Source organism: Ctenopharyngodon idella, chromosome 3, assembly GCF_019924925.1.
Source record: "Ctenopharyngodon idella isolate HZGC_01 chromosome 3, HZGC01, whole genome shotgun sequence".
Lineage (NCBI taxonomy): Eukaryota > Metazoa > Chordata > Actinopteri > Cypriniformes > Xenocyprididae > Ctenopharyngodon > Ctenopharyngodon idella.
This window is the reverse complement of record NC_067222.1, coordinates 32875046-32901291: the sequence shown is the minus strand read 5'-3', so window position 1 is coordinate 32901291 and position 26246 is coordinate 32875046. Positions and strand designations below refer to the sequence as shown.

Below are 26246 nucleotides of genomic sequence, written 5' to 3'. Positions count from 1 at the left end.
AAATCATGGCGTAATTTTCATTTTTGGGTAAATTATCCCTTTAACAGCTGTGTGTGACAAAAGAGCTGTGTGTGACAAGAGATGTGCTCTTTATTTGATGTCAGAACATTTAGGGCTGAAAGAAAGCTATAGTATGTATAAAAATTATTTTCATAATCAGTATTTTTGTCGTTTTCCAATAAAACTAACTTTTATTGCATTATTTATTGGGGTAAAGCAGGGATTCCAAAACTTTTTTGATTGCTGAACCCCTTTTACCCAAAATATTAGATTTTTAGTTAATATTTCAATAATTTAACAACACATTTGCATGTTCACGTTTTTCTGAAGTTGGTTAATGGTCTCATAACATACAGGTAAACAAGTAAATTATATTTATTGTGTTATATTGATTTTGACTGATGTTTGACAGTATTTTGATTGTTTTGTATTTTAAAAATGTATTTAATTTTATTTTTAAAGTCCCTCTGTGGTGAAAATCAAATTTTTAATGTTATTTATATGTCTATGTGGTGTTTTTAATATGCTTTAAGACAAGCCATGTGTAAATTCATAAGTCAACACCATTGCTGAGTATTTTAGTGAGTAGTTTAAAACTGCAGTAACCCAAAGACAGTTTCAAAAAAAGCAGTTTGAAATCGTTGGTGTCTGTGACGTCACAAACTACCTTGTAACCAATGTGGCGGGCTTTAGCATATCATTACAATGACTGCTTTGAAGCAAGGGAGTCTTAAGAGAAGGTTATCCTGTATATTTTTCTGTTGATATGAAAAATCGGGTAGATTTAGCAATATGGCTGGTGTTTGATCTATATTACGATGTTATGATGAACTATATGACTTTCTCCACTGATGTTCTCAGTTGTTCAAAGCGTTTCTAAGGATACTGATTGTTAGAAGACAGCTGTCTGACTTGTGAATGTAAACATGGTTTGTGTAACATTAGCAACACATTATTAGCTGTTTGATAATGTAGTCAAACAAAAGGCTAATCATATTAATTACCGTTATGTGTCCGACGTTGTAAAAAGCGATACCACAGTGCAGCGTTTACCTCAGTAAGTTGACCGAGTGGATCTCTGAGCTGGTGTGAGTGAGTGGAGGCGGGGCTAATTATCATATTCATAGATCCACTTTTGAGGATAAATGAGGCAAGGGTGTAGACTTACATTCAAGCTATTTTAAGGCACAGCTACTTTTCACAGGAAAAAACATTAAAATATGTCATTTTGCTGATCAAAAATAAGTTTTACGGGATAAAATTATTTACTACAGGGGGACTTTAAATTATATTTTATTTATTTTTATCTATTTGTTTTAGTGTTACATTTTTATGATTTAATTAATTAATAACTTTTCATCATTAAACAAACCCTCAACAGTTCCCTCATAAACCCTGGGGTAAGGTAAAGACAATTAATTCTCAACTCTCTCTTAAAAAAATAAATAAATAAAGTGTTCTCATTTTACAGTTTATCTTCTCAATTAAATGTATCTAGTTTTGAGCATGTTTAGATATTCTTACTGGAAAACGAGACTGAATAGGCAAATTACTTTTGCAGTGTAGCTCTTTATTTCATCATCTGATGATGAAACCCTTTGATCTAATGAGAAGAGATTCATCAATGTGGGCATGGGCATGAAATACTGCTCGAGGGGAACCGTCCTCTTACCTTTGATTGCAAACACTCCATGACAGAAATCTTTGAAGTTAATTCTGCCATGAGCATTGGGATCCAGATACTTGGCAAACTTCTTTACCTGAAAAAAAAAAAAAAAAAAAAGAGGACAGTCGTAAGAATGGTAACCACAAAGTCACCATAATGAGGAGGGCGATCACACGTACAGGATGGTACCTTACTATAAATAAATGAGAGGATGTGTGTATTATCAGTGGTCAGCTTCACCTCCCACAGATGATGCTGCGAACAGCTGCTGTCAGGATGTGTCGTCTCCCACTGTCAGCAAGTCTTTGTGATGGACAGCTGTCCAAGAGAAATAGACTGATCCTGACATTCTGCTGACACGCGACACGACTCGCTTACTCAACTCATAGACGATGTGCATTCAAACACCTTGGTCAAGCGTAGCTATATCTTTTAAACCATGTTTTTCTGATAACAGTGAATACTGTATTGCTCAGCAGCTGCTTTTTCATGGCTTAGAAGACTTAATATATTTCTCGGTCTCAAATGTTCTTGCCTAACATTCCCTAAAGATAACAAACAGACCATTGTTACCATACAGTCTGTTTAAAGCTATCAAATGAATGTGAAATGCATAGCTCAGATAATTTTGTCTTGGAAGAATTTGATAAGAAACATTCATACTTCATAGCATGTTCATAGTGATATGAGATTACTAGGTCTTTTTTCTCTAGTAAACATCTTCAATCTCACATCCATAAGAAACTGAGAAATTAAGGTTTGTTTGTTTATAGTTCAACACCATGCCAGCTACCTTGGTTGTATTCATGGCGAGGGAGATATTAATGATATCTCATTAGTAATCTTTCATTCCTATGGGATAGTTGCCCTTAAGGGCTGCCAGACTTGTTCAAGTTTATGAGAAAACATTCCATGGTAACACAGAAATCATCATAACTGTGACTCACACCTCACACACAGCTCCTTGACAACGTCACTCCTTTCTAAATATATTCACCTTCAAGAGGAGCTGAAGTGTTCTTGACAACCTCTCAGTCTCGCAGCTCTCTCCTTAAAACCTCATTCACAACGCTGCCACGGATATAGAGTTGTTTAGTGCAATAGCTCTAACAGATAGATCAAACACATGCAGCAGCCATGAAATCAGGTGATGTGATGCATCTGTGTGATGGTGTCAAACACAGAGGAGCACACATGGGCTAAATAAATCACTTGGCCCAAATTTCTCCACTACTTCAGCTCAGGCATAGAGAGAAAGTAATTCAGAGAGACCTACAGAAGAATGCAACTGACATGTACACTACCATTTAAAAGTTTGGTTTTGTAGTAAATTAGCTCAAAAGGGAAATATTAATAATTATTCCTAACTTGTTATGATTAATTATGAATATCTGGATCAGTTAACTGGATTAACTTGATGTAGCTACATTAACATTACAATCAATTAATCGGTTCGTCCTGTGAACACGCAGTATTGATTAATAATTAATTCTAAGAAAAGGAAATTTTTCCACAGCCACAGAAAAATAATTCTTTCTTAGCATTTACAGCACTTAGAGCTTGTAACAAGATCGTTCATTTAAGTGACATTTATTTTCAGGCAGGGAATCAGAACCAAATATGTATTGTGCACAAGTTTTATTAACTAAATCACGAACACAACTAATCTAACAAACACAGACACACAATCACACATACACAGTAAAATGAAAAGTGACAGAATGAAGCCGGAAATGGAAACAGGGAATGAAGCTATTAAAAGAGTCATTAAACCGTGAAAAGAACCATCAGCTTATTATTTCTTAAATCACCTCATTAAATGTACGATACTTGCATGGTCGTTGCGGTGGAAGCAGTTTGTGCAGTTCCTAAAGAAGGATTGTTATGGTTCCGTGAGTTTCAATCATTTTCTCCTGCAACGAATGAAGAAGTTGAACCCAACGAGTTCACCCAAAAATAAAAATGCTGTCATCAGTCACCCTCATGTTGTTGCAAAACCATAAGATGTTCTGCTCATCTTCGAAACACAAATAAAGATATTTTTTAAATATATTTTTTCTGTCCCTCCATCGAACGTCCATTACATCGGAACATTCACGCTTAAAATAGTTCATAAATACATCCATATAAATTTAACAGTGTAATCCAAGTCTTCTAAAGAAACACGATCGCTTTATACAGTATGATGAACAGATTTAACTTAGGCTTTTATTCACATATAAAGATTTGGATTACATTTACGATGCTTTTATGATTTTTTTGAAGCGTGGAGGTTTTAGGGGGAATGAATCCCTCAGATTTCATTAAAAATCATTTGATTAAAAATCAAAATTATCTTTATTTCTGTTTCGAAGATGAATTTCATTTTTGGGTGAACCAACCCTTTAAAGATGTTCTTTGCGTTCAGTTTACATTACTAAAACTGGCTCCATCAGCAAAAATAAAAAATTCACACCACGTCCAGAATAGCTCCAGGCTCATTACCAACTCTTTGTTTCTTTGAACTCACTGAGCACATCAAAACAAGAGTCTTTCATCAAACTTCATTTTCACAGTCAGCATACGTGATAAGCACCATTTTTGTTTTCAGTTCTGCATTTCATACAACATCTATGAACTACGATTAACTTAAAGCTCAGTCAGATGCTGTTGACCCTCACATCTTGTCACAGTGTGTTCTATCAGGGTCCCTGTGAAGAAGTGCTGTTGTTAATGAGCGTTGTGTCAAGGGCTCAACGTTAGCAAGCGCTCTTCAAGGCCAGCACAGTGCAGCCCGTGGGAGGGAAAGGAGAGCAGAGGCACACATGTTCACCACACGTTCTGCACTGAAACATCCTCGTGCTCTTCATGCATACCAATCACCGCAACCTCATACAGCATCAGGAAATGGACTGGAGGAGGAGATGGAGAAGGGGAGGGGAGAGACGAGAGGGAGGAATAAGGAATGAAGGTGAAGACTAGATGGAGGATGAAGAAAAAGGTGACCTGAAAGAGCCTTCAAAGAAAAAGGGTATGAAATAATAGGAAACGAAAATGGAAGAAGGGATGGATATAAGTTGATAACAATTTAAAAGGTTTAAGAACGAATGTAAATGATGGATTAAAGAAAAGAAATGGAGGATTGATTGGTGAGAAGACCTGCCAGGACTTAGAGATGGTCATTACAAACATTCAAGCTGCTATCATGACTGTTCCTCACAACTGTGACTCAGAATCTGTGACTTGCGCCATGTAGAGAGACCAGTCATTTGTGACTGTACCTCACACTCACACTCAGGCTGTTATATCACTTCCTTCTGCACAAAGCACCCAACTGTATCACTGCAAATGGTACAATGTGGCACAAAAACATTTGCTTCTGACTAATGACAAGCACTACTTTATAGCCATTTTCTTCACTGCACTTATTACAGGATTATTTTTCCAACTTCAGTTGTATTCTGTTATAATAGTATCCATTTAAATAGAGAAAGGGAAAATAACCCTAACAAAAATGAAAAGTAAAGTAATATGTAACGAAAAAATTACAAAAACATAAAAGGTAACACTTTATTTTGATGGTCCCTTTTGAACATTCTGTTGACTATTAGTAACTTTGCACCTATATGTCAACTAACAGTATTAGTAGTCTGCTTAATATCTGCTATATCTAACTCTATTGTGATGGTCGCCCAACAGACATTATAATAATAAGTTTAATTTATATAGCGCTTTTCCAGAGCTCAAAGCACTTTACAAACAAAACATGAACACAAGAAAAACACAGTATACAATACAAAGAAACAATACAGTATACATATCAAACATCACAGATAATCATGGTATTGGAATAAAATGCATAATCCAGAGTGAGACAGATAAAAAGATCTGACTAGATTGTCTGTGCAACAGAAGCAGTAGAATAAAAATTCAGCAAACAGTCCCTTGTGCAAGCAAACCGCGTCAAACGGCACCTCGAAGTTTGAACGCAATGTCCAAAAAGTGCAAACTCCAGGACCTCGAACTGCAAACGGGAACACTCGGTGATAACTTGATGTTCACCAGAGCCCGATCGAGTGCAGAGCAGACCCCAAACGGCAAGCGAGAAAACTCGACATAGGGACATTCCGTCCAAGCATCCACACCGCAAACAACGGCAGGCAGGCAGGCCGGCGGGTTCAGGTAGGCCAGATGAAACACCCAACAACCGGCATAGTGGGGCACACCACCTCTGCGCACCAGCGGGAATCATAAAATGAATTGTCCAGTTAAAGTCCAGGTGAAGTGTGTAAGACGTAAAAACACATTTTAACAGGACAAAACAGACAAACAGCCCGGCGTGAAGCGGCAGCCAAACGCGCACAGCGTACTCACACCGGAAACACGTGACAAACCCATGACCTTACCTTACATTCTACTGATTGTAAGTAAATTTGTAAGTACATGTCGTCAACATATTCTACAAACCCTAACCCCACCAGCAGGGGCACCGCTAGCAATTTTGGGCCCTATGAAAGAATTTGAGATTGGGCCCCCTACCGCACCCATTCCGCATCAAACATACAAGTCAACCTAGCTCTTTCTAACTTGTACTCGGCCTTAAAATAACATAGTTCTTGTAATTGTTAACTAGAGCATTTGTTACAATAAGAATATATCAAGAGGTAAGACAATTTTTTCTTTCTTTCTTTTTATTGCATTTGTTATGAAAAATAGCAACACAGTTAGAAACTATAGTGTATACAGATGTAATATAAATCTTTAGTGAAAAATCTATTCCCTTAACAGATTAACTATTATAAATTCTACAACTCGTCAAAATTTGCCACAATAAATACAATAGAACGTGATAAATTCTAGTAAATGTGGTCTTCATGAGTTTAAAAAGCTTGCAGGATGATGTTTTCCCTTCTTTTCATCAGTCCTCTTAGTGGCTGTTTTAGATCACGTTCGACTTTCTCCGTAGCGTTTTACTATCCTCAATAGAATCCAAATGGGTGGCACATTTTATCATCAGTGTCACATAGGAACGGCTCATGCAAATCTTTTGGAGCGCGCTGGTGAACGCGGTACGGTGATTCACGTGCCACTCATACAAAATTAAACAATTGGGCTTCAGTCACAGTCATATTGCGCAGACAATTGATCCGTTCAGTTCGAACAGCTTATAAAAGCTCAGAATGTGCGATGTATAAAATTAACTAATAGTCTGATGATTCTACGTTTTGGTGTGGGCGTTCAGATTACCGGCAACATGTAAGAACCGGTGCAACTGCAACCGGTGCGTACCGGCCCACTTCGAGCACTGACTGTTACTACTAATAAAAACGATCTCTGGGGGCCCCAAAAGTGCACGGGCCCTTAGAATCGTCCTAACATTCCCCCCTTAGCGGCGCCCCTGCCTACCAGTCTACTAATACTGACACTCTAATGAGAATTAGTAGACATGTAGGTGCAACATTACTCATAGTCAACAGAATAAAGGGACCATCAAATTAAAATGAAACCACATAAAAATATAACATTTTAAAAATATAACATTTACACTACCGTTCAAAAATTTGGGGTCATTAAAAGTTTTATTTATAGAAATGAATACTTTTATTCAGTAAGAACACATTAAATTGATAAAAATTGACAGTAAAGACATACCCCCGGTTTCACAGACAAGGCTTAAGCTAGTACTAGACTAAAATGCATGTTTGAGCTGTTTGAACTGGAAGTAACTTGCACTGACTTGTCGTAAAATGAGTCAGTGCCATTGTTTTGTCTCAAGATAAACACCAGTAATGTTTTTTTTTTTCTAGTGAATATTTATGAAAACTACTCAAATGCCCTAATTGAACTAAGGCCTAATCCTGGCTTAGGCCAACCCCTAATCCTGGCTTAGGCCAACCCCTGTCTGTGAAACCGGCCATAATTTTACAAAAGATTTATATTTCAAATAAATGCTGTTCTTTTGAACTTTCTGTTCACCAAAGAATCCTGAATAAAATGTATCAATTTTTCACAAAATATTAAGTAGCACAACTGTTTTTTACAGAGCCATGACATGCAAGAAAAAAAATTAAATCGTGTGCACGAATGACTATTTCGTTCCCTCGATTTGCTAAAACGAGCACACGATTTACTATTTCGTTCCCTTGATTTATAAATCATGTGCATGATTTATAAATCAAGGGAACGAAATAGTAAATCGTGCACATGATTTAGCCTACTATTTTTTTCCTGCATGTCATGTCCGGGGCTCCGTAGTTTTTAACATTCATAATTTTTTTTTTCTTGAGCAGCAAATCATCATATTGGAATGATTTCTAAAGGATCATGTGACACTAAAAACACTGGTGTAATGATGCCAAAAATTCAGCTTTACCATAACGGGAATAAATTACATTGTAAAATATATTCATTTTATTGTAATTGTATTATTTCACAATATTACTGTTTTACTGTATTTTTGATCAAATGCAGCCTAGTGAGCAAAATAGACTTCTGTCAAAAAAAAAAAAAAAGAAAATCTTATCATACTTTTGAATGGTAAATAACAAAATGGCAAAATGAAAGCCCATCACTGAATCTTTAGTACCTATAATCCATCATCATTATCATCATCATAATCATCATCATATTATTATTATTATTATTAATCCATCTCTGGTGTACACTATTTGGTGTGTATCTTACAAACCCCAAACAGTAGTATACATAAATAACAGCAAAAACAAAAACAAAAAAAACATACTGTACAAAAACACCATAAAAATCATATACATAACAGAAAATGCAACATATATACAACCTTTTTTGGAGACTGAGATAATGTAATTTACATAATAACACATTATAATTTACACCTCATTCAGAGGTGATTACATAACAGCAAAACATTGCGAGTTTGTCCTTTGCAGCAGTAATGATTTGTATTTTGGTTTGGTTTGACTCTGTAATGAAGGTTTAGAATGACGACTCTTACTGTGTCCTTCTGCTTTGTGCCACTATCAATCAGATAAAATCAACCCATTTGTCACCACTGCTGATTCCTGCATACTGCTCATGGTGTTTAGCAAGCAAAACAGTCACACGACCTAATGTGCTGTAAAAATATACTGTGACGACTCTTGGAGCTGGCATGGGGTATTTCGGAAGTCAAATTAGATTATCTGTGTGCTTAATGATTACATTAATAATTCAAAATGACTGGGATAGCAGAGCCTAAAGATAGAGTAAATCATTACAAAAACACAAATAATAAAACTGAATCTCTAAAAACACCTAATGCTGAATGTAAGCATGTTCGATATTATGAACCTGTGGTCAAATAAGCTGTGCACAACATCGAGATCTCCTAAAAAAAAAAGATTTAGGCAAATCGAGGCAGGTTGCTCAAACCGTTTTCATTACTGCCGTCCACTGAGACCACAGAGACTCATTTTAAATGTCAAAGAGCCTTGAGGCACCACAATTCATTATGGATTAAATTGAATGTGTAAAGGAAGCCAATTAAACATCTTAATCAGCTGAATAAAACAGCAAATGACCATCAAGAATGGCTGCACATGGTTGAGCAGCACACAGAGCAGAAAAAATGACTACGTAAAGAAAATAAATACTTCTGCTACGGTCAACCGCGAGCACCAAAACTCAGACTACACTCTCAAGTCAATCTCAAGATGCCCCCTGATAAATCCAGCCATCTTTTGTGAAGTTTGTGTAACCTACAGATCCAAAACAACCTGCATGTCCTTATCTTAAACACCACCCTGCATTTCCAGGCCTTTTCAGTATCCTCAGAGTGTTAAACATGACTGCAATGGTGACAGTAAAGGAAATGAGTGTTTTTATAGCCGTTATTTCTGCTATACGAGAAAGCACATTCAGGCTCCAGCTACTCCAGTGTAACGTCTAATTCATTTAAAACAAAGTACGATGAGTGACTAAACAGACAAACGCAGTGTGGCCCAACCGGGCAGAGTAATAGACGTCTCTGTAAATAAGAAAAAGATAATGAGGATTAGCCAAAGCACCTGTAATTCCCATTATGTTGTTTGTTTTGGTCACGCTCTAAATACAGGCACTTCTCCAGAGCAGATAAGCTGAACTGACAGACAGCACGAAAAACAATGCCACATCTTAAATAAATCCTTATGAAAGTCAATCGGGTTGTCATTATGTTGCCAAGTTAAATACTTCTACTTAATATAATTAATAAATCTATGTTAAGTTCACTTGCTCTATTTTGTCAACAGAGTGCTACATAATGTCTTCTGAGTGACTGAGTGTAAACAGCAATTTTGATCAAAATACACAAACTCAGCTCAAATGATGTTCAGCAGCAGCAGCAAGACTCAGGGCAGTGGATATTGACTGGTCACTCCGAGGAGACGTGCCCTCCATTAGACAGATTTCTAGACAAAAGCATTTATTGGCAGGTCTTCAAGAAGCACATTGAACCACCGAAGCCAGAAATGCAAGGTCAAGATCTACAGTTACTGCGCACTGCTTGAAATGAGAATTATTCTACAAACAACAGAACGCACATTACATCATGATCAACTTTAAAAATTAAATTAACGGTGATTTTGATTACCAAAGCTAAAAAAGGGCTGCTTAAGAATTTCAATATGTAGTTTTCAATGTATCCTGTATGATGTTTAAGCCAAGTATCACAATGTCTTCAGTACAACAAATGGGGAAAACCATTAGGTAATTTGTCTATTTTCTGACCAAATAATTACCCAAGATAGTAGATCATGTTAACCTTTACCAAACATAATATTTCTACATTATCGGACATGCTGGAATGGCATTCAGCAACGATATGAATCCCCCATGGCCTTGTTTAAACAAGTGCATCATCTCATTTTGAAACATAATAGAACTGCAATGTTATATTTTCAATGAAATAATTGTCTTAATTGACCGTTCGCAAAGACCCGCCCCCTTTAGTTACTGTTGCTATGTCCGACAAGCCATGGCGCTCTCACGCCACATCATGTTCTCACGCAGTGAAAAATACATCGCGGAGCAAAGAGGAAGCTGACAATGCGTCGACAGACAAGGCAGAGCAGGTTACTTTTGATATGAAACAGTCTCAAATTTTGTCTTTTTAAAGAAATTTAAACAATAAATACCGTTTTTTGGCTCTTTAATGTGTCGTGACAGATCGCTGTAACGCCTCAGATCAAGCAGCTCATGAACAAATCATCTCTTCTTACTAGTTAATTTATATCATCAAATAAACATGAATAAACCACATTTCAACCACAGAAAGACGTCAGTACACATCATTTTTCAAGTTCAAGCCCACTAACGTTAATCTACTAACCCCCCTGACTGCTTTGTCGGACAAAATGGCGGATTCGGCGTTATGATTGGTTAGATCGCCTGTCAATCAAACTCCGGCGAAGGGAAAAACTGAATGAATTTTACATTCATGTTAAAGGGATAGTTCACCCAAAAAATGTAAATTCTGTCATTATTTACTCATCCTCATGTCATTCCAAACTTGTATGAATTTCTTTCTTCTGTGAAGCACAAAAGATTTTGATGAATGTTGGTAACCAAACAGTTTCGGTTCCCATTGCTTTCCTTTGTATTTTTTGTCCATTCAGTGGAAGTCAAAGGGAATGGAAACTTTTTTATTACCAACGTTATATTTAAAAAAAAAAAAAAAAAAAAAAAAAACGTCTTCTTTCATACAGGTTTGGAACAACATAAGATAAGAGGGGTGACTACTAAATGATGACAGAATTTTCATTTTTTGGTGAACTGTCCCTTTAAGGACATCTATATTTTGTTTGGACAATAAGTCAACTATCCATTTAAATACATTTTGCCATTTTAACTGGTCTATTGTGGAATTAAAATTGTGATGTATTCCTGCTTCTGTTAAATTTCCAAAAACAAAAAAAAAACATGAACTGTTGAATCTGTAAGTGATGGCTGATGACATCACAGTTTATGAAGGAGAGTGAGGAGACAGTTGTCTTGGTTACTTGGCGGAAGTGCAATTATTAAACTGCCAGTAGCCAAATATAAAACTATAGCGCCATACGCGTCCCGCACCAATTACGCAAAATAAGATATGTGAATAAGCCAACCTGTTTGCACAAAATTGGTGAAAGTGATTTACTGAAATGTTCCCAGAGACTGTAAGGTGTAAGGTACAAAAGTGCACTGCAGTGTTAAATGACAAACATTCCTGAGTTAAGGAACTGAGTGAATGATTATGTAAAGACGGGTTCTTACTTCATCTCCTTGGCCGAACTGTAGACCGAGGTCCACGAAGTGCTCAACCCGAATATATCCGTCTGCGTCCTCGTCGCACACGTCGAACACTTCTTTGAGCTTTTTCAGGAATACCAGCAGCTGTTCTTGGTCGGGGAAGACATTGCCGTCCATCGTTATGATGATGCGCTGTTGAACGCTTTGTATTATAGAGACTGGAATGCTGTGAGCGCGCTCGCCATCATCTCAGCTCGCGCGGAGCTCAGCCTCACTCCGCGCTCTGACATCATCAGCATCGCTTCAGTCCAGCTGGAAGGAACCATCTGCGCCTGGGGAGGGGTACGGCTCGCGCGTACCTGCTCCTACCGGAATGAGCGCTAGATTGAGTTTGACGTCACCTATGATGCGGATGTATTTATCTCGCTTTGATTGGTTCACGCAGTTGACATAAATGTCAACGAAACTCAAATGACTGGATTAAATCAACTCACATTGACATCTGTAAGCTGTAGCTTTTGCAAGCAGAAGCCGGAGACAGCTGTTCATTTATTTTGGCACTGCCCTTATGTGTGTTTTTTTTTTTTTTTTGGCAAAATGTACTTGACCTTATTGTTGGAAATGTAGATGGAACATTTATTTTACAGTGGAAAGATGTTCTTTTAGGCATTATTTTAAACTCCAAAGATAAACAGACTTGCACTTATTTTATAATTTTTTTATTTATTTTAATGGCCAAAATTTCATATCCATACATGAAAAATTTCAGGTAAAAAAACATGTTTTATAGCATTTAAAAATTAAGGGAAATATTATATTGGGTCTATATTATCCTCAAAGAAACAAAAAGCTATTAGAAATTTGCAAGCATGTACACTTTTTAATGTATTCCTATAATTTTATTTATATCCCCCTAGCATTTCAAATTTCTGTATTGTTATTTTAACTGTATGGATTCTGTTTCTGTTCAATAAAAAAAAAAAAACTCAGTTCAAAACTGACAGAAGATTATCATAATCATTAACTATATATTCATGTACTCTGGCTCAGTGTCAGCACTGCTGAATCATGAATATCAGTTCATACATCAGAATATTATTCTTACTATTTTATGTATGATATAGGCCTATACTATTTTCATTTCTCAACAGAACTCTCCTTTTCTCATGGACCAGACATAGAGCATTTGACACCAAGCGTTATGTTCTTGCAACACTGGAATAAGAAAAAGTGGTAATACTTCAGTTAACATTAGTTAACTACATTAGTTAAGATGAACTAATAATGAACTGCACTTATACAGCATTTATTAATCTTTGTCAATTTTAATTTCAACATTCACTAATAGGCCTACATTATTAAAATCTTGTTAACATTAGTTAATGCACTGTGAACTAACATGAACAAACAATGAACAACTGTATTTTCATTAACGTTAACGAAGATTAGTAAATACAGTAACAAATGTACTGCTCATGGTTAGTTCATGTTAGTTAATACATTAATATACTGTATATATGTGTTGTGTGTGTGCAGAGTATTGAATGCAATTATCTTCCCTTCCTAAATAGCAGCATCAAAGACAGTTTTAATATGCACACAACACAATTTAAATTTCAGAAGTGTAAAATAGCTCACTTTAAAATCAGACACCTCTGGTGTGTAGTTCTCGATCAGCTCTACTAGCAACTGAACATAAATAATCATATATAATATTAGGATCATTTAAAAATCCTTTCTTTTATCATTCAACAATTTGAATTATCTTAAAAGCAATTTTTGACCCACTAAAAGGGGAGCTGCCAGCAAGGGTAAAGCTGTGTAGTCTCGTTTGGGAGCATATTCATTCTGCAATAAACTGAGCATTAATGCACTCTATTGTTGCTATAGTTACATACACAATTTCCATGCGTATCCTTTGATAAGGTTAAAAAAAAAAAAAGTGTGCTTTAATCGGTTTTGTTGTTGGTTTGTGTGGTAACTTCACTTATCTTCTGTACTCATCACCTTGTTTACAAGTCCAAATAGTGATAGATGTTATTCACAGAAAGTGTACAAATAAGTAAAAGTGTAACATGCTACTATTTGTACAAAAAAAAAAAAAAAAAAGTCTTTGCCAATAAGTTGGCTATTTGTACTCTCTGTATAAACAAACACTGTCAATACTCCCATATTTAAAAAACAAACAAAGTATTTATTTAACTGACATTGAGAATACAATAAAAAGTTAATACAGTTTTATGGGAATGAGCTGTTTCCACAAAACAGCATTAAAATAAAAAAGGTTATTCGTATAGGTCTGGCTCAGGCTGCATGTTTTCTCTGACCATCATCCGACATTTTCCACAATGAGCCGGGGCTCCAGAAGAGAATCCCAGCGCTCGGTCAGCTGCAGTAAAGACATCAAAGACAGGCTTGTTTTAGCCTACCACAGCATACGCACTTGTACAAAGAACTGCCCTTATTCACTTAAACAATTAAAAGGGATAATCAGAAAGCAACAATTGTGTGGGATTGGGGGATGGGGTTACAATCTACAAAAGAGGGTTTAGAGCTTTGCAAAACAGCACTCGCATTAGCACTGTCAAGGCATACATTGGATATGTTAAACATGGAGTATGCACTTTGTGCACTTTTTTTTTTTATTAATAAATTAAGTTTATTATTCCTTTGTGTCAAATGCATTTCCCCAGCAAGTGTAGTAACTATGATCCTAAATCTGAATTCACCATGATATGAGCGTGAGAAATAATTAGTTGTGATGCTAATTATTCACAAACACTCTTCACGCTACAAACTTTTTTCTTTTTATTCGTATGACTACCATGTATCTTGCTGAAATCTAAAACATCTCCCCACCAACAAAGATGGTACCAGCAAAAAGTCAGTTTTACATTCAAAATTACAGTCCAAATACATAGTAATTATAAATGGTAAAAAAAAAAAAAAAAAAAAATGAAGTGGCTATAAAGTGGACTTGAAGAGATCAATATATGTAATACACATTCACCTAATGATGTAGTTCAAGTACACTTGCCTTTGTGTTTAGTAGTATGCCTGATCAGTCCATATGCACTTCCAATCCATAATAAAAGCTTTTTTAATATATAGATTGAATTGACCCTTCAGAATTCAGGGACAGAGCTATGTTCCAGCCATACTAAAATCCACTTGGTGTTAACTTAAAGGAATAGTTCACCCAAAAATGCAAACTATCCCATAATTTTCTCTCACTCAAGCCATCCTAGGTGTATACGACTTTCTTCTTTCAGCCAAACACAATCAGAGTTATATTAAATAATATCCTGGCTCTTCCCAGCTTTGTAATGGCATTAAACAGTGCAGGAACTCGACTCTTGTGAACATGTGTACAGCCGTTGCCAGAAGCCAGTGACTATAGCTCATTAAGTTTTAAATATGGATATTTTCTTACAAAAACCCATCGCTTCACTTCAGAAGGCATTTATTAACCCCCTGGAGCCGTATGGATTACTTTTATGATGGATGGATGCAAAGATGGAGATTGAAAAACTTGGGCACTATTTAATGCCATTACAAAGCTGGGAAGAGCCGGGATGTTATTTAATATAACTCCAACTGTGTTTGGCTGAAAGAAAAAAGTCATATACATCTAAGATGACTTGAGGATGAGTAAATTATGGAATAATTTTCATTTTTGGGTGAACAATTCCTCTAATGTAACATTTAAGAGAGCATTTAGTACCTGTGATCCGTGTGTGACAGCATACTCTACTATCTCTGATCCATCAGGGTTCTGATATACAAGGTCAAACTTGCCAGGTTCAGCTGGAACTAAAAGACACATAACAAAAAATTATTGCTGCGGAAGGAAGAGTGCAATCTAGCACGTACTGTAATAAAGCAGCTGCCAAGCTCCAGGTGTTAGATTTATATAACTGAAACAGTGGCATTAATAAAAAAAATGTTGGTGATACCTTGCGGTTGAGAGAGCAGTTCAAGCTCCAGCACTTTTGTTTGAGGATTGAATGCAATAATCTTCCCTTCCTAAATAACAGCATCAAAGACTGTTTTTAATATGCACACACAACACAATTTACATTACAGAAGTGTAAAATGGCTTACTTTATAATCAGACACTTCTGGTGTGTAGTTTTCAGTCAGCTCTAAAAGCTATGAGATAGGAGAGAACAATCAAAGAGCTTCAAAGTACATCTGATCACAGACAACTGACATGTGATCACTGAAACTAGGAAGTATTATACTAGCAAATGAACATAAATAATCAGACATCATATTATTAGGATAATTTTTTTAAAAATCCTCAAGTGTTTCTATTATCATTCATCAAATCACATTACCTTAAAAGCAATTTTTTGACCCACTGCAGGAGGAGCTGCCAGCAAGGGTAAAGCTGTGTAGTCTCGTTTGGGAGCTGGTTCAGGTGGATTCTACAACAATACACAACATGAATCGTATGGTTAGTAATTCAAGTTTTCAAAAAGAAAAAATAATAAAAAAAATTAAAATAAATTAACATAACAGAGCTAGAAAGAGAGATGCACCGATACTAAATTTCTCCACCAATATCGATAATGATAGTTTGGGGATTCTGCCTTTTATACCTTCTTTTAAATTAATGATAATTCCATAATTAATAGTTAATCATTATATTTTTTATTATTATATTTTGAAAGAAATGCAAATAAAAAATCTTTATTCTCTCCATTTCATCAACTTGTTTCAGAGTAACTGCTATTAGTTATAAACATAAACACATTACTCAAATTAATATTAACACACATTAACTAAATTCTGAAGACTAAATTAAAATTTCTTAATTTTCTGAATGTTAATTAATAATTAATTATGACAGGATACATCAGCCCTGACTATCAAAAAGTGAAAGTGACACGTGAAGGCCAAGTATGGTAACCCATACTCGGAATTTGTCCGATTGCATTTAACCCATCCAAGTTAGTGCACAAACATTAGGAGCAGAGTAGTGAGTAGTGAACACACACACACACACACTGCAAACCGTGATACACACCCGGAGCAGTAGGCAGCCTTTATGCTGTGGCGCCCAGGGAGCAATTGGGGGTTAGGTGCCTTGCTCAAGGGCACCTCAGTCATTGCCTGCCGGTGCTGGAATTGAACCAGCAACCTTACCAGTCAGACTCACTAACCATTAGGCTATGACTGCTCCATCGACTGTTTTTAAACAGTGTGAAAATTTGCTTTTATCGGCCGATACCGATTATTGGCCTATATATCAGTGCATCTCTAATATAAAATTATATGAAAAACAAAGAACTATTAGTTGAAAGTGTTGTCCAGGTCTGGACGTATGACACAAAAAAACTTTATATTATTGTGTTATATTAGGTGTTACTGAGAAAAATCTAGCTTTTAATATAATAAATAAAACATTGATTAACATTAAATAATGATATAAGAATTATATAAAATTAACTCTAATTGTTATAAATATCTTGAAAGATTTAAAATAAAATTCTATGGCCTGGTTTCACAGACAGGGCTTAGACTAAGCCAGCATAAGTAAATTGGGACATTTAAGTAGCTTTTATAAACGTGCCTTTAAAAAAAACATTACTGGTGTACATCTGGAGACAAAACAATGGCAGTAACATATTTTAGGATCTGTCAGTGAAAGTTGCTTTCAGTTAAGACAGCTCAAACATGCATTTTAGTCTAGGACTAACTTAAGCCTTTTCTGTGAAAGCAGGCATATATGATTTACATATCTTTTCCACAGAGCCCTGGTGGAAAACACTAGATTTTGTGTTTTAGTGGAAATTTTTTTTTAGCAGCCACATGCTTTAGTTATTCTGCAAAAATTGGGTATAACAGTAGCTTCTTCTTATAAACCACATCTTCACATTCACCTCACCTGCAGAATAAAACTTTCATTAGTCAGAGAATCATTCTGTTTCTGCCGCTCGCCATTTTCATAGCTGAAATGTAAGTCTTGTTTCCATGGTGTTCCCTTGGCCCGACCAAAACCTCCTCTCCCACCGCCTCGATTTGCACCTCGACCTCTGCCTCTCTCCTGACCTCTTGTGTTTCCTCTGTCCCTGCCTGCTGCCTCACCAACACCGGAGCTCAAACCGGCAATTTTCAATCCCATTCCGTGTAGGTTTGGTTTTTTAATCACAAGCTCTATTTCACTGTCATCAGAGTCCGAGCTCTCTGCCTTATCCTGGGGCTTTTTGGACACAGAAGACGAGACCGACTGAACTGCACTTTGAGTGGCTGAGGAAGGTTGACTTGCTGCTTGTGATTTCTTGGCTACAGATTTGACTCGGCTGGGTGATGACGATGAGGAGGAGGAAGAGGAATCTGTGGAGCTCTCTCTACGTTGAGGTGTCTGTAGTGGAAGTTTTGAGTTTGCGCTAGATGGTTTAGGTGTAACAGGAAGTGGCTGTACAGGGTTGCTGCTTTTGGACTTATTGACGTCACCCGAAGATGATGAATCTGATGATGTGCTTTCTTTCCGCGCAGCCACAGTGGGCTTTTTGGTTGCACCATTCTGCTTGGGTTTAGGTTTTGGTGGAGGGGCCTTTTTGTGGGATTCATCCTCACTGCTATCTGACGTTGGTTCATGATTCTTCGTACGTGATGTTTTGTCACTGGTGTTGACAGCAGAAGTGCTTTTTCTGTTGTTTTTCGTAGGGGAAGGGTTTGCAATGTTCTTTTGAGGGGTGGCAGATTTGGTGGCTGACTCTTTCACCTCTTTTTTCTTCTTTTTCTTCTTCTTTTTGCCATCCTCTGCTGGTGCATCTTCATGCTTCTTCTTTTTACTTAGACCTTCACAGTTCTGCGTCTCATCCTCTCTCACTCTTTTCTTGGTCTTTGAGATTTGTGCTTCAGAGTTCTGGTAAGCCTCAGCTCCATTAACATAAACAGGACTGGATACCTTTACCCTGTCAATAGGGATGATGAATAAACACTTATCAACATATAAAAGCTTAAAATGATATTTAACCCAGCACAAACGTCCACCATATTATTATACAATACCGTTCTTACCTTATACTGTCATTATCGCGTACTATATAAATATTTTCTGTGGCAGGCAGGTAGCAATCCTCAATAAACAAGTCTAAAATAGTCTTACGGCTGTAGCCAAACTTTTCCTTTATAATGCTGGAAAGATCTGTGATAACTCGACATTTGTTCAAGTCCACCAGCAACCAACACATCCGACACTCAGGTGTCGCGGGAGGAGGATAATCAAAGTACAATCTAACCCTGACAGAATTGAGACTGGAGGTGGCCATGCCTGAGCAGTATTGTCAGAATGAGGACGATGGAAGCGCTCACTGTTTTAAACGAGGGCTTCAGTCACGCTGTCACACACTCTGCTGCCCTCCACTGGTGTGGAAGAGAATAGCGGCAGGTTATTTCCCTGTTCGTCAGCTGACTGAAGTCATATGATACTGTTCCTTACATCACATTGCTCAGAGAGGTTTGGGTTTGAGTACTTATAGCCGGTGGGTCCGAACATAGTCAGCCAGTCTGTGCCACTGTTTCAGAGAGCTTGACTGAGATCAATAACAATGGCACGGTCGTGGATTGGCATGCTGGTCGTGCTGCTGTTTTCTGTGAGCTCTCATAAAGGTAAGTTATGCAATATTTATGTGCTTTTTAGGCGTTACTTGTGTCTTTTTAGGCACAGTTACCCTTTTATTATAGTTACTGGTCTTAAGAGGTGCAATTGAAGCATGAGAATATATACTGAAATGTTTTGTAACTTTAGACAAAGTGAAAGCGAAAGATGTTATCCGTTGTTTCATTTGTATCCAGTTAATCGACTCAGATTAAGGTTGTGAACCAACTTCCATTTTAAAAATAATACCGAATGATTTTCCTGAAATTTCGGTTCCGTTAACGGTTATCGAACATGTGCTGACAGTTGTGTGGCAGAACGAATGACTCGAATGAGTCGGTTCGTTTTATCGAATCAAAAAACGCTTCAGTTGTGCATTGATATTTTGTTTAATTATTATACTCGCTCGTTATTATATTCATAAAGTCAAATGGAATAAAATAATGTCCGTTTGAACAGTTTAAATTTTGATGAACATGAACAATGAACAATTAAAACGGATGGAAAAGTAAGTTTATCTAAAAGTAAGTGCAGCTAGTTTAATATTCTATCTGCAATGGCTTTCTATAATTTTTTTTTTATATTGTTTGTAATATATATATATATATATATATATATATATATATATATATATATATATATATATATATATATATATATATAATTACAAACATATATATTAGTTTTTAGCTTGGTTCTCAATTAAAAATAAATAAATAAATAAATAAATAAATAAATAATCGGACCGGTTACTGAATCGAATCCCGACTGTCGTCATGTGCGACTCGAAATGAACCAAGAACTGTTACCGTTGTTTTACTTTTGGTATTTTGTTTAAAAAAAAAAAAAAAAAAAAAAAGTGAGAGGAGTAAGTTATTTACAATAGGATTTTTATTCTTTTTTCGTTTCGCCCCTAAATATTTCTTCCAAAAACTTACTAAAAGAATCTTATTAACCGAAACAGAATCGTTTAAAAGAATCAAAATCGGAACCGGAATCGTTGAATTCTTTACGTTTCCCATCCCTGCTCCTGACTCCTGTCTGTCTCCCATTAAACGTATCTTAAGAAGATCTCTGCTTCATTTACAATGAGATAGTTTTGCGCAAACTCCAAGCTTGAATAATAAATAATGTGACTTGTTGTTCTTATAATCAAAAAACAGGTAGTTGTGTTCCAGTTCAAGCCAAAGAATCATGGGGATATGTGGATGTCCGTGATGGAGCTCATATGTTCTGGTGGTTGTACTACGCCAATAGCTCCAGTGCCAGTTATAAAGAACTACCTCTGGTTATGTGGCTGCAGGTTAGTCACTCCTCAGATCAGTGTGATCGGTCATATATCTTCTCCATTGAGAGAATATCTCACTGGAAGCTGTTTTCAATCAGAATTCGCATAGCCGTTACCCCTTCTTCTGTTTATCCACCCGGATTTCCTTCACATTTTCTGAAGTACGCCTAAGGTCTCTCATGCTCCTGTTTATTTTAGGGAGGTCCTGGAGGATCTAGCTGTGGTTTTGGCAATTTTGAGGAAATTGGACCTCTTGATAGAGACCTGAAGCCGAGAGAAACCTCTTGGGTAGGTAAACTAATATATTATCTTGACTCTCATATCTGCAATATTGATTGAAATGTTTATTTTGGGAAATATGGAATATGTATTATATGTTTTGTTTCAGCGTCTCTGTATAAATAACGTATTAAAATAATCCTTATATAATATTAAATACAAAACGCTTATTGTGGAATCTGTGAATAATTTATTGCTCATCCAGAAATATTTGTGTCTATGCAGGTGAGTGCTGCCAGTGTGCTATTTGTGGATAACCCAGTGGGCACGGGATACAGTTACACAGACACTGAAGATGCCCTCACCAAGGACGTTGCGATGGTGGCATCAGACATGATGGTCCTCCTCAAGAGCTTTTTCTCTCTAAAGACAGAGTTTCAAGTAAGCAAAACAAAAATACCTACCAGATTGAATTTGATATACACATCACATTCGTCATAGTATCTGACTTTTCTCCCCAACAGAGCATTCCCTTCCATATATTTTCGGAGTCTTACGGAGGCAAAATGGCAGCAGCTATTTCCCTCGAGCTCACAAAGGTACTGAAATGTTTGTTTGTTCTAACTTTAGGCTTCATGACGGGCAATTTTGTACCAACACGCGCAAGATGTTTTAAGTCATACGCTCTGCTGATTTCATCTAAAAGAGGAAGAGCTTGAGTCAGATTAGTTCCTCAAAAGTAAATCTGGCACCTCTTTAGAATACTAGTTTCTATTTGCTCTTTAATCTGAATTAAATGTTAATTTTTTTTTCTCTCTTTAGGCAATTCAAGCTGGTTCAATCAAATGCAACTTCGCTGGGGTGGCTTTGGGAGACTCCTGGATCTCTCCGATCGGTTTGTAAAAAATCTTATCAAGCTTCAGTCTGGTTGTGCGCAACTATATATGACTTTTTATTGATTTAAAGTTATATCTCATAGTCATTATGCACATTCATCATGTATAGTCTCACATGACTGCATAAAACTGGTGATAAACCCAAACGAAAACCTGGCTTAAACCTAATGCATCACAATACAGCCCTCAACACATCTGATTGCTTATTGTTTTTCCTGCAGATTCAGTCATGACGTGGGGTCCTTATCTTTACAGCACAGTGAGTAATTCACCATATTCAACTCACTCTGTCTCCTCTTCACAGAGATAACGCATGATTACATTAGCATGATCAAAACATACTACTACATCAATGATCTGACATACGCATATGAAACCATTCACAAGTTTGGGGTCAGTAAGATTCTTTAAAAATGTTTCTGAAAGAGTCTCTTATGCTCACCAAGGCTGCATTTATTTTATATTCAAACATACAGTAAAAACAGTAGTTTTGTGAAATATTATTGCAATTTAAAATAAGTGTTAAATATTTTCCGGAGATTTCAAAGCTGAATTTTCAGCATCATTACTCCATTAGTGTCTTCAGTGTCACATGATCCTCCAGAAATCATTCTGATATGCTGATTAGGCCAAGTTAAATGTTCCCTTACAGCCATTCACTGTTCATAATTTGCTATCAGAGTATTTAATGCTGATGATGATGTGTCTGTAGTCTCTGTTGGATGACAATGGGCTGGATGAGGTGAATAAAGCAGCAAACGCAGTGCTGGAGGCAGTAAAACAGGGCCAGTACCAAAAAGCCACTAACTTGTGGTCCTACACAGAGAATGTGGTGGAGCAGGTGAGTTGAACATGCTCTACAGACCTTTCTGTAGCTTAGGAATAGGTTTAAGTAGAGGTCTTCTTAATTCATTGTTTAATTAAAGAAATAGGATTAATGAACATCATGTGATTCATTCAGTTCCTCAACATATTTTGTTACAGAACACAAATGGTGTGAACTTCTACAACATCCTCACTCAAGAAACTGATGAGATGAAGACCAGTTCAGATCAAGCTGCGGATGGATTTCTCTGTGAGAAACTCAACATGCACTGTTTTTTTTTTTTTTTTTTTTAATTCCTGTTTGTTACGTAAATGTTTTAGGCATCATTTTGTCTTGTTTTTTACAGCCTCGCTCAAGCGTCACCACATTCGCCCTTTGCACCGTCAGTCCCTTTCTGAGTTGATGAACGGGCCAATCAGACAGAAGCTTGGTGTCATACCAAAGAATGTCACATGGGGAGGTAATTATTCTTTTTATGATTTACAAAGGTACTTCTGTGTAAAAAAACAAAACAAAAAAAAACAACTGATTCTAACAAGAGTAAGCACAACCTGTTTCTTCAGGACAAGCTGACGCTGTGTTTGTCAGCATGGCAGGAGATTTCATGAAGCCTGTGGTGAACATTGTGGATCAGCTTCTGGCTGCAGGTGTCAATGTCACCATCTACAATGGCCAGCTGGATCTCATCGTGGACACAATGGGTGAGGACGTCTACCATTAGTAAACATTTCAGAATGGCAACTCTTGGCCAACAGATTTTAGACTAGCACTTGGACCATTTACACTTGGTAGTTGTGCATGTCAGCATATATCCTCTAGAGCCGTGACACACCAAGCTCATACCTGCAAACTAGTCGCTTTTCGGCGAAATTCTCCGTTTTGAATCCAAATATGTCAGTTATGTAAACCGTGTAGATCTGAAGAGGGTTTTTTTTTTTTTCGGGGGTGGGGGGTGTCAGGGTGAGTTTGCAGTCACAATAAATCAAAAATGGGCTACTTTCTTTCCAATAGACTGGACTGGAGTGAGACCATAAACATCTCTCGAGCTTTCGTGATCTTTTTGGCACTCTGTGGTGTGACTGACACATCGCTGTAGCGCTTCAGTTCAAACAGAGGCAGAGTGCACGTTAACCGATCATCTCTTCCGCTTTACTACTCGAAATAAACATGAATGAATGTAGGATGAATGAATACCGAAGGTATGTTGAAAGATACAGTACAACTTACTGAAATCTGTATCATGTCATATGTAACGTTAATCGATCAATCATTGTTTCAACCGCGGAAAAGCGCCAATAAAATACCTTGTAAAAATGTCACATGTTAGTCAGCTACAAAAATGAATTTAGAGAGGAGCATTTTGATACATATCCACTGTGACTATAGGCTATTGCATATTCATGTACTTAATTAACATGTGCTTCAATACTGAATGTATAAAACCGTTTTACGACGGCCACCATTTAAATGTTTAGGCCGATATTAAAAACGAGTAGAAACACAATTATGTCATTAAAAATTTATTATAATGTTATTATAAAAACTTCATGTGTAATTTATATGTAAGTAGCTTACAAATCAATTAATTTTAACCTTTAATATTATAATGATGTACCAGCTGTGGTTCCCCTGTATAGTTTACAAAATTAGTTGAGGTTTTTTATTTTTTATTTTTTTTTTTTCTCCTTGAGGAAAATTGCCATGTACTGTACCTGATAGGCCCCAAATTAATCATTATTGAATTGGTAATCAAATCGAAATCAAATCGCAAGCTTCTGAATCAAAATCGAATCCAGTTGTGAATTTTGTCAGTGCCCAGCCCTAGTGTCAATAATTTTTTTTTTTTTTTTTTTTTTTTTTTACTTGAAGCAAATGTTTTTGTGGGAGTGCACCAGAATGCCTAGTTTATATGTTAAAATCACAAAAATTTTCTCCTGGGGGACAATGCCCCCAGACCCCCCAACTACTATTTACTTTGTAAACATGTCACCTTTTTCACCACTTTGGAGTTTGCAGGTATGCGAGCTAATAGTCGATGAGCATCTTTTGGGCTAGTTTTAGCAGTGTGTTCCACACGTCGATTCTAGTCGGGCTAATGTCAGTGGCAGTTCGCCCAATTCGGTATGTTGAATTGGCATCAGGGCCATCGGTGAGAAAGATCACTCTGATTAGCTGTTCAGTTTAGCAAACGAGACTTGATGAAAGTGAGCAAGACGGCACAGACAGAAGACTAATTTTACATCATCTTACCTGAGCATTACAATACTCTAATATTTTGGAACGAAGAAAGCGGTCAAAATGATTGATATTTAAAATGGTAAGAAAGCACTGCTTTGTTTACAGTTTGTATATCTGCAGTCCTAGTTTTTGTTTCTCTTTTTGAATGACTAGTATAGACTATCGATACCTGCTGATAGACAATTACTTCCTTACACGCAGACGCAGAACACATATGCTAGTTTGCAGTTGGATGTAGTCTTTGCGTTGTTCAAACGCAGCTTTTTGTCTGACACAGCTGACGTGAGATGACTACACCGTCTGCTTTCATCGCCCCTACTTCTTTGACGTCGCCTTGGTGTGTCACAGCCTTATTTGTCCTACACAAAAAATAAAGAGTCTACTGACTGTCCATGACAATCCTGTTGATGAAAGCCAAATATAAGTGGTCAAAGCCTTTTAATACCAGGTGTGATTGGTAACATGTCACAGCTGACTACTTGTGTGATCAGATCACCCTGGTGGGAATGGGATGTTAATAGAAGGTGTCTGTAAGTCAGTAAGCTTTTTATAATCCATTTTGCCCATCAGTTTGATATTTAGGAAGACCATTACGATTGGCTGTTGTGAGGATAGTGTTTCTGCACTGCAGCGATTAATTGATTTGTTTATTCATGAGCAGGTCAGGAGTTGTGGGTGAAACAGCTGAAATGGGATGGACTCCAATACTTCAACAAGATGAAATGGACGGCACTGGAGGACCCACAAACTTTGAGCCAGACTGGTGCTTTCTATAAGACTTATAAGAACTTTGCCTTCTACTGGATCCTCAAAGCTGGACATATGGTACACGTTTTTTTGTGATTATAAAATGTAATATTCAATTTTGTCATATTCAGTTAGTTTTAGCATGGCAATAACTGCAAAAGTTATAGTGGTTTTGCTTTATGTTTCTGAAAAGAAAATAAATTTCTTAATATTTATTTTCACCCTTGATGAGTGTATGTGAACATCTCTATCCATTACATCACAGATCCCATCTGACCAGGGGCCAATGGCTCTACGGATGTTGAAGATGGTGACTCGGCAGGAGTGATGGATCTTACTCAGATAAAAACTGGCTTGTGAACCTCTTTTAGACAATCAACACTCTTTCAACAGACTTTTTTTAACATTTTGGTTGAAATGTAATCATTATGTAATCATTTTTCAATGCCCGTCTTGTAAAATTTGTAAATCTGAATGTGTGCAAACAATAAAGTCGTAATTTTTTTTTTACAGTTTGAATTCTGAAATCTACATATGTTAAGAAAGAACTA

The 26246-nt window shown here is 36.7% G+C and overlaps 3 protein-coding genes across 4 annotated transcripts in view; 1 reads left to right on the top strand and 2 right to left on the bottom strand.

Annotated features, from left to right (window-relative positions):
- Nucleotides 1-12209, bottom strand: part of rab11fip4a (RAB11 family interacting protein 4 (class II) a) — a 58750-nt gene extending 46541 nt beyond the window's left edge. Inside the window, exons 1-2 of one of the 2 annotated variants that reach the window (XM_051888471.1) lie at nt 11894-12209; nt 1673-1760 (exon numbers count right to left, since the gene is read on the bottom strand). In XM_051888471.1, the coding sequence (XP_051744431.1) occupies nt 1673-1760; nt 11894-12046 (241 nt within the window). In that variant the 5' untranslated portion in view covers nt 12047-12209. Of the gene's footprint in view, nt 1-1672; nt 1761-11893 lie in introns of those variants that run through there. The other variant, XM_051888472.1, reaches the window with a different exon arrangement.
- Nucleotides 12210-14042: 1833 nt separating this feature from the next.
- coil (coilin p80) lies at nt 14043-19252 on the bottom strand. Its single transcript, XM_051888476.1, has 7 exons — nt 18902-19252; nt 17763-18795; nt 16210-16299; nt 15974-16021; nt 15826-15895; nt 15594-15682; nt 14043-14258 (listed from the first exon to the last, which is right to left on the bottom strand). The coding sequence occupies exons 1-7, from the start codon at nt 19150-19152 to the stop codon at nt 14199-14201; spliced, it is 1641 nt and encodes a 546-aa protein (XP_051744436.1). The 5' UTR covers nt 19153-19252; the 3' UTR covers nt 14043-14198.
- An 18-nt stretch (nt 19253-19270) lies between these two features.
- Nucleotides 19271-26207, top strand: scpep1 (serine carboxypeptidase 1). Its single transcript, XM_051888479.1, has 13 exons — nt 19271-19492; nt 20645-20784; nt 20968-21057; nt 21274-21429; nt 21513-21587; nt 21811-21883; nt 22106-22143; nt 22597-22725; nt 22869-22959; nt 23057-23170; nt 23274-23411; nt 25610-25773; nt 25961-26207. The coding sequence occupies exons 1-13, from the start codon at nt 19432-19434 to the stop codon at nt 26021-26023; spliced, it is 1332 nt and encodes a 443-aa protein (XP_051744439.1). The 5' UTR covers nt 19271-19431; the 3' UTR covers nt 26024-26207.
- Nucleotides 26208-26246: the final 39 nt, after the last annotated feature.

Excerpts from the sequence above, each read along its gene's own strand:
- coil (XM_051888476.1), bottom strand. The coding sequence starts at position 19,152 with ATGGCCACCTCCAGTCTCAATTCTGTCAGGGTTAGATTGTACTTTGAT. Across the intron at positions 18,796-18,901 it reads CGCGATAATGACAGTATAAG|GGTAAAGGTATCCAGTCCTG; the intron begins GTAAGAACGGTA and ends CCCTATTGACAG. Across the intron at positions 15,896-15,973 it reads CAGAAGTGTCTGATTATAAA|GAAGGGAAGATTATTGCATT; the intron begins GTAAGCCATTTT and ends GCTGTTATTTAG.
- scpep1 (XM_051888479.1), top strand. The coding sequence starts at position 19,432 with ATGGCACGGTCGTGGATTGGCATGCTGGTCGTGCTGCTGTTTTCTGTG. Across the intron at positions 22,726-22,868 it reads CAGAGAATGTGGTGGAGCAG|AACACAAATGGTGTGAACTT; the intron begins GTGAGTTGAACA and ends ATTTTGTTACAG. Across the intron at positions 25,774-25,960 it reads TCCTCAAAGCTGGACATATG|ATCCCATCTGACCAGGGGCC; the intron begins GTACACGTTTTT and ends ATTACATCACAG.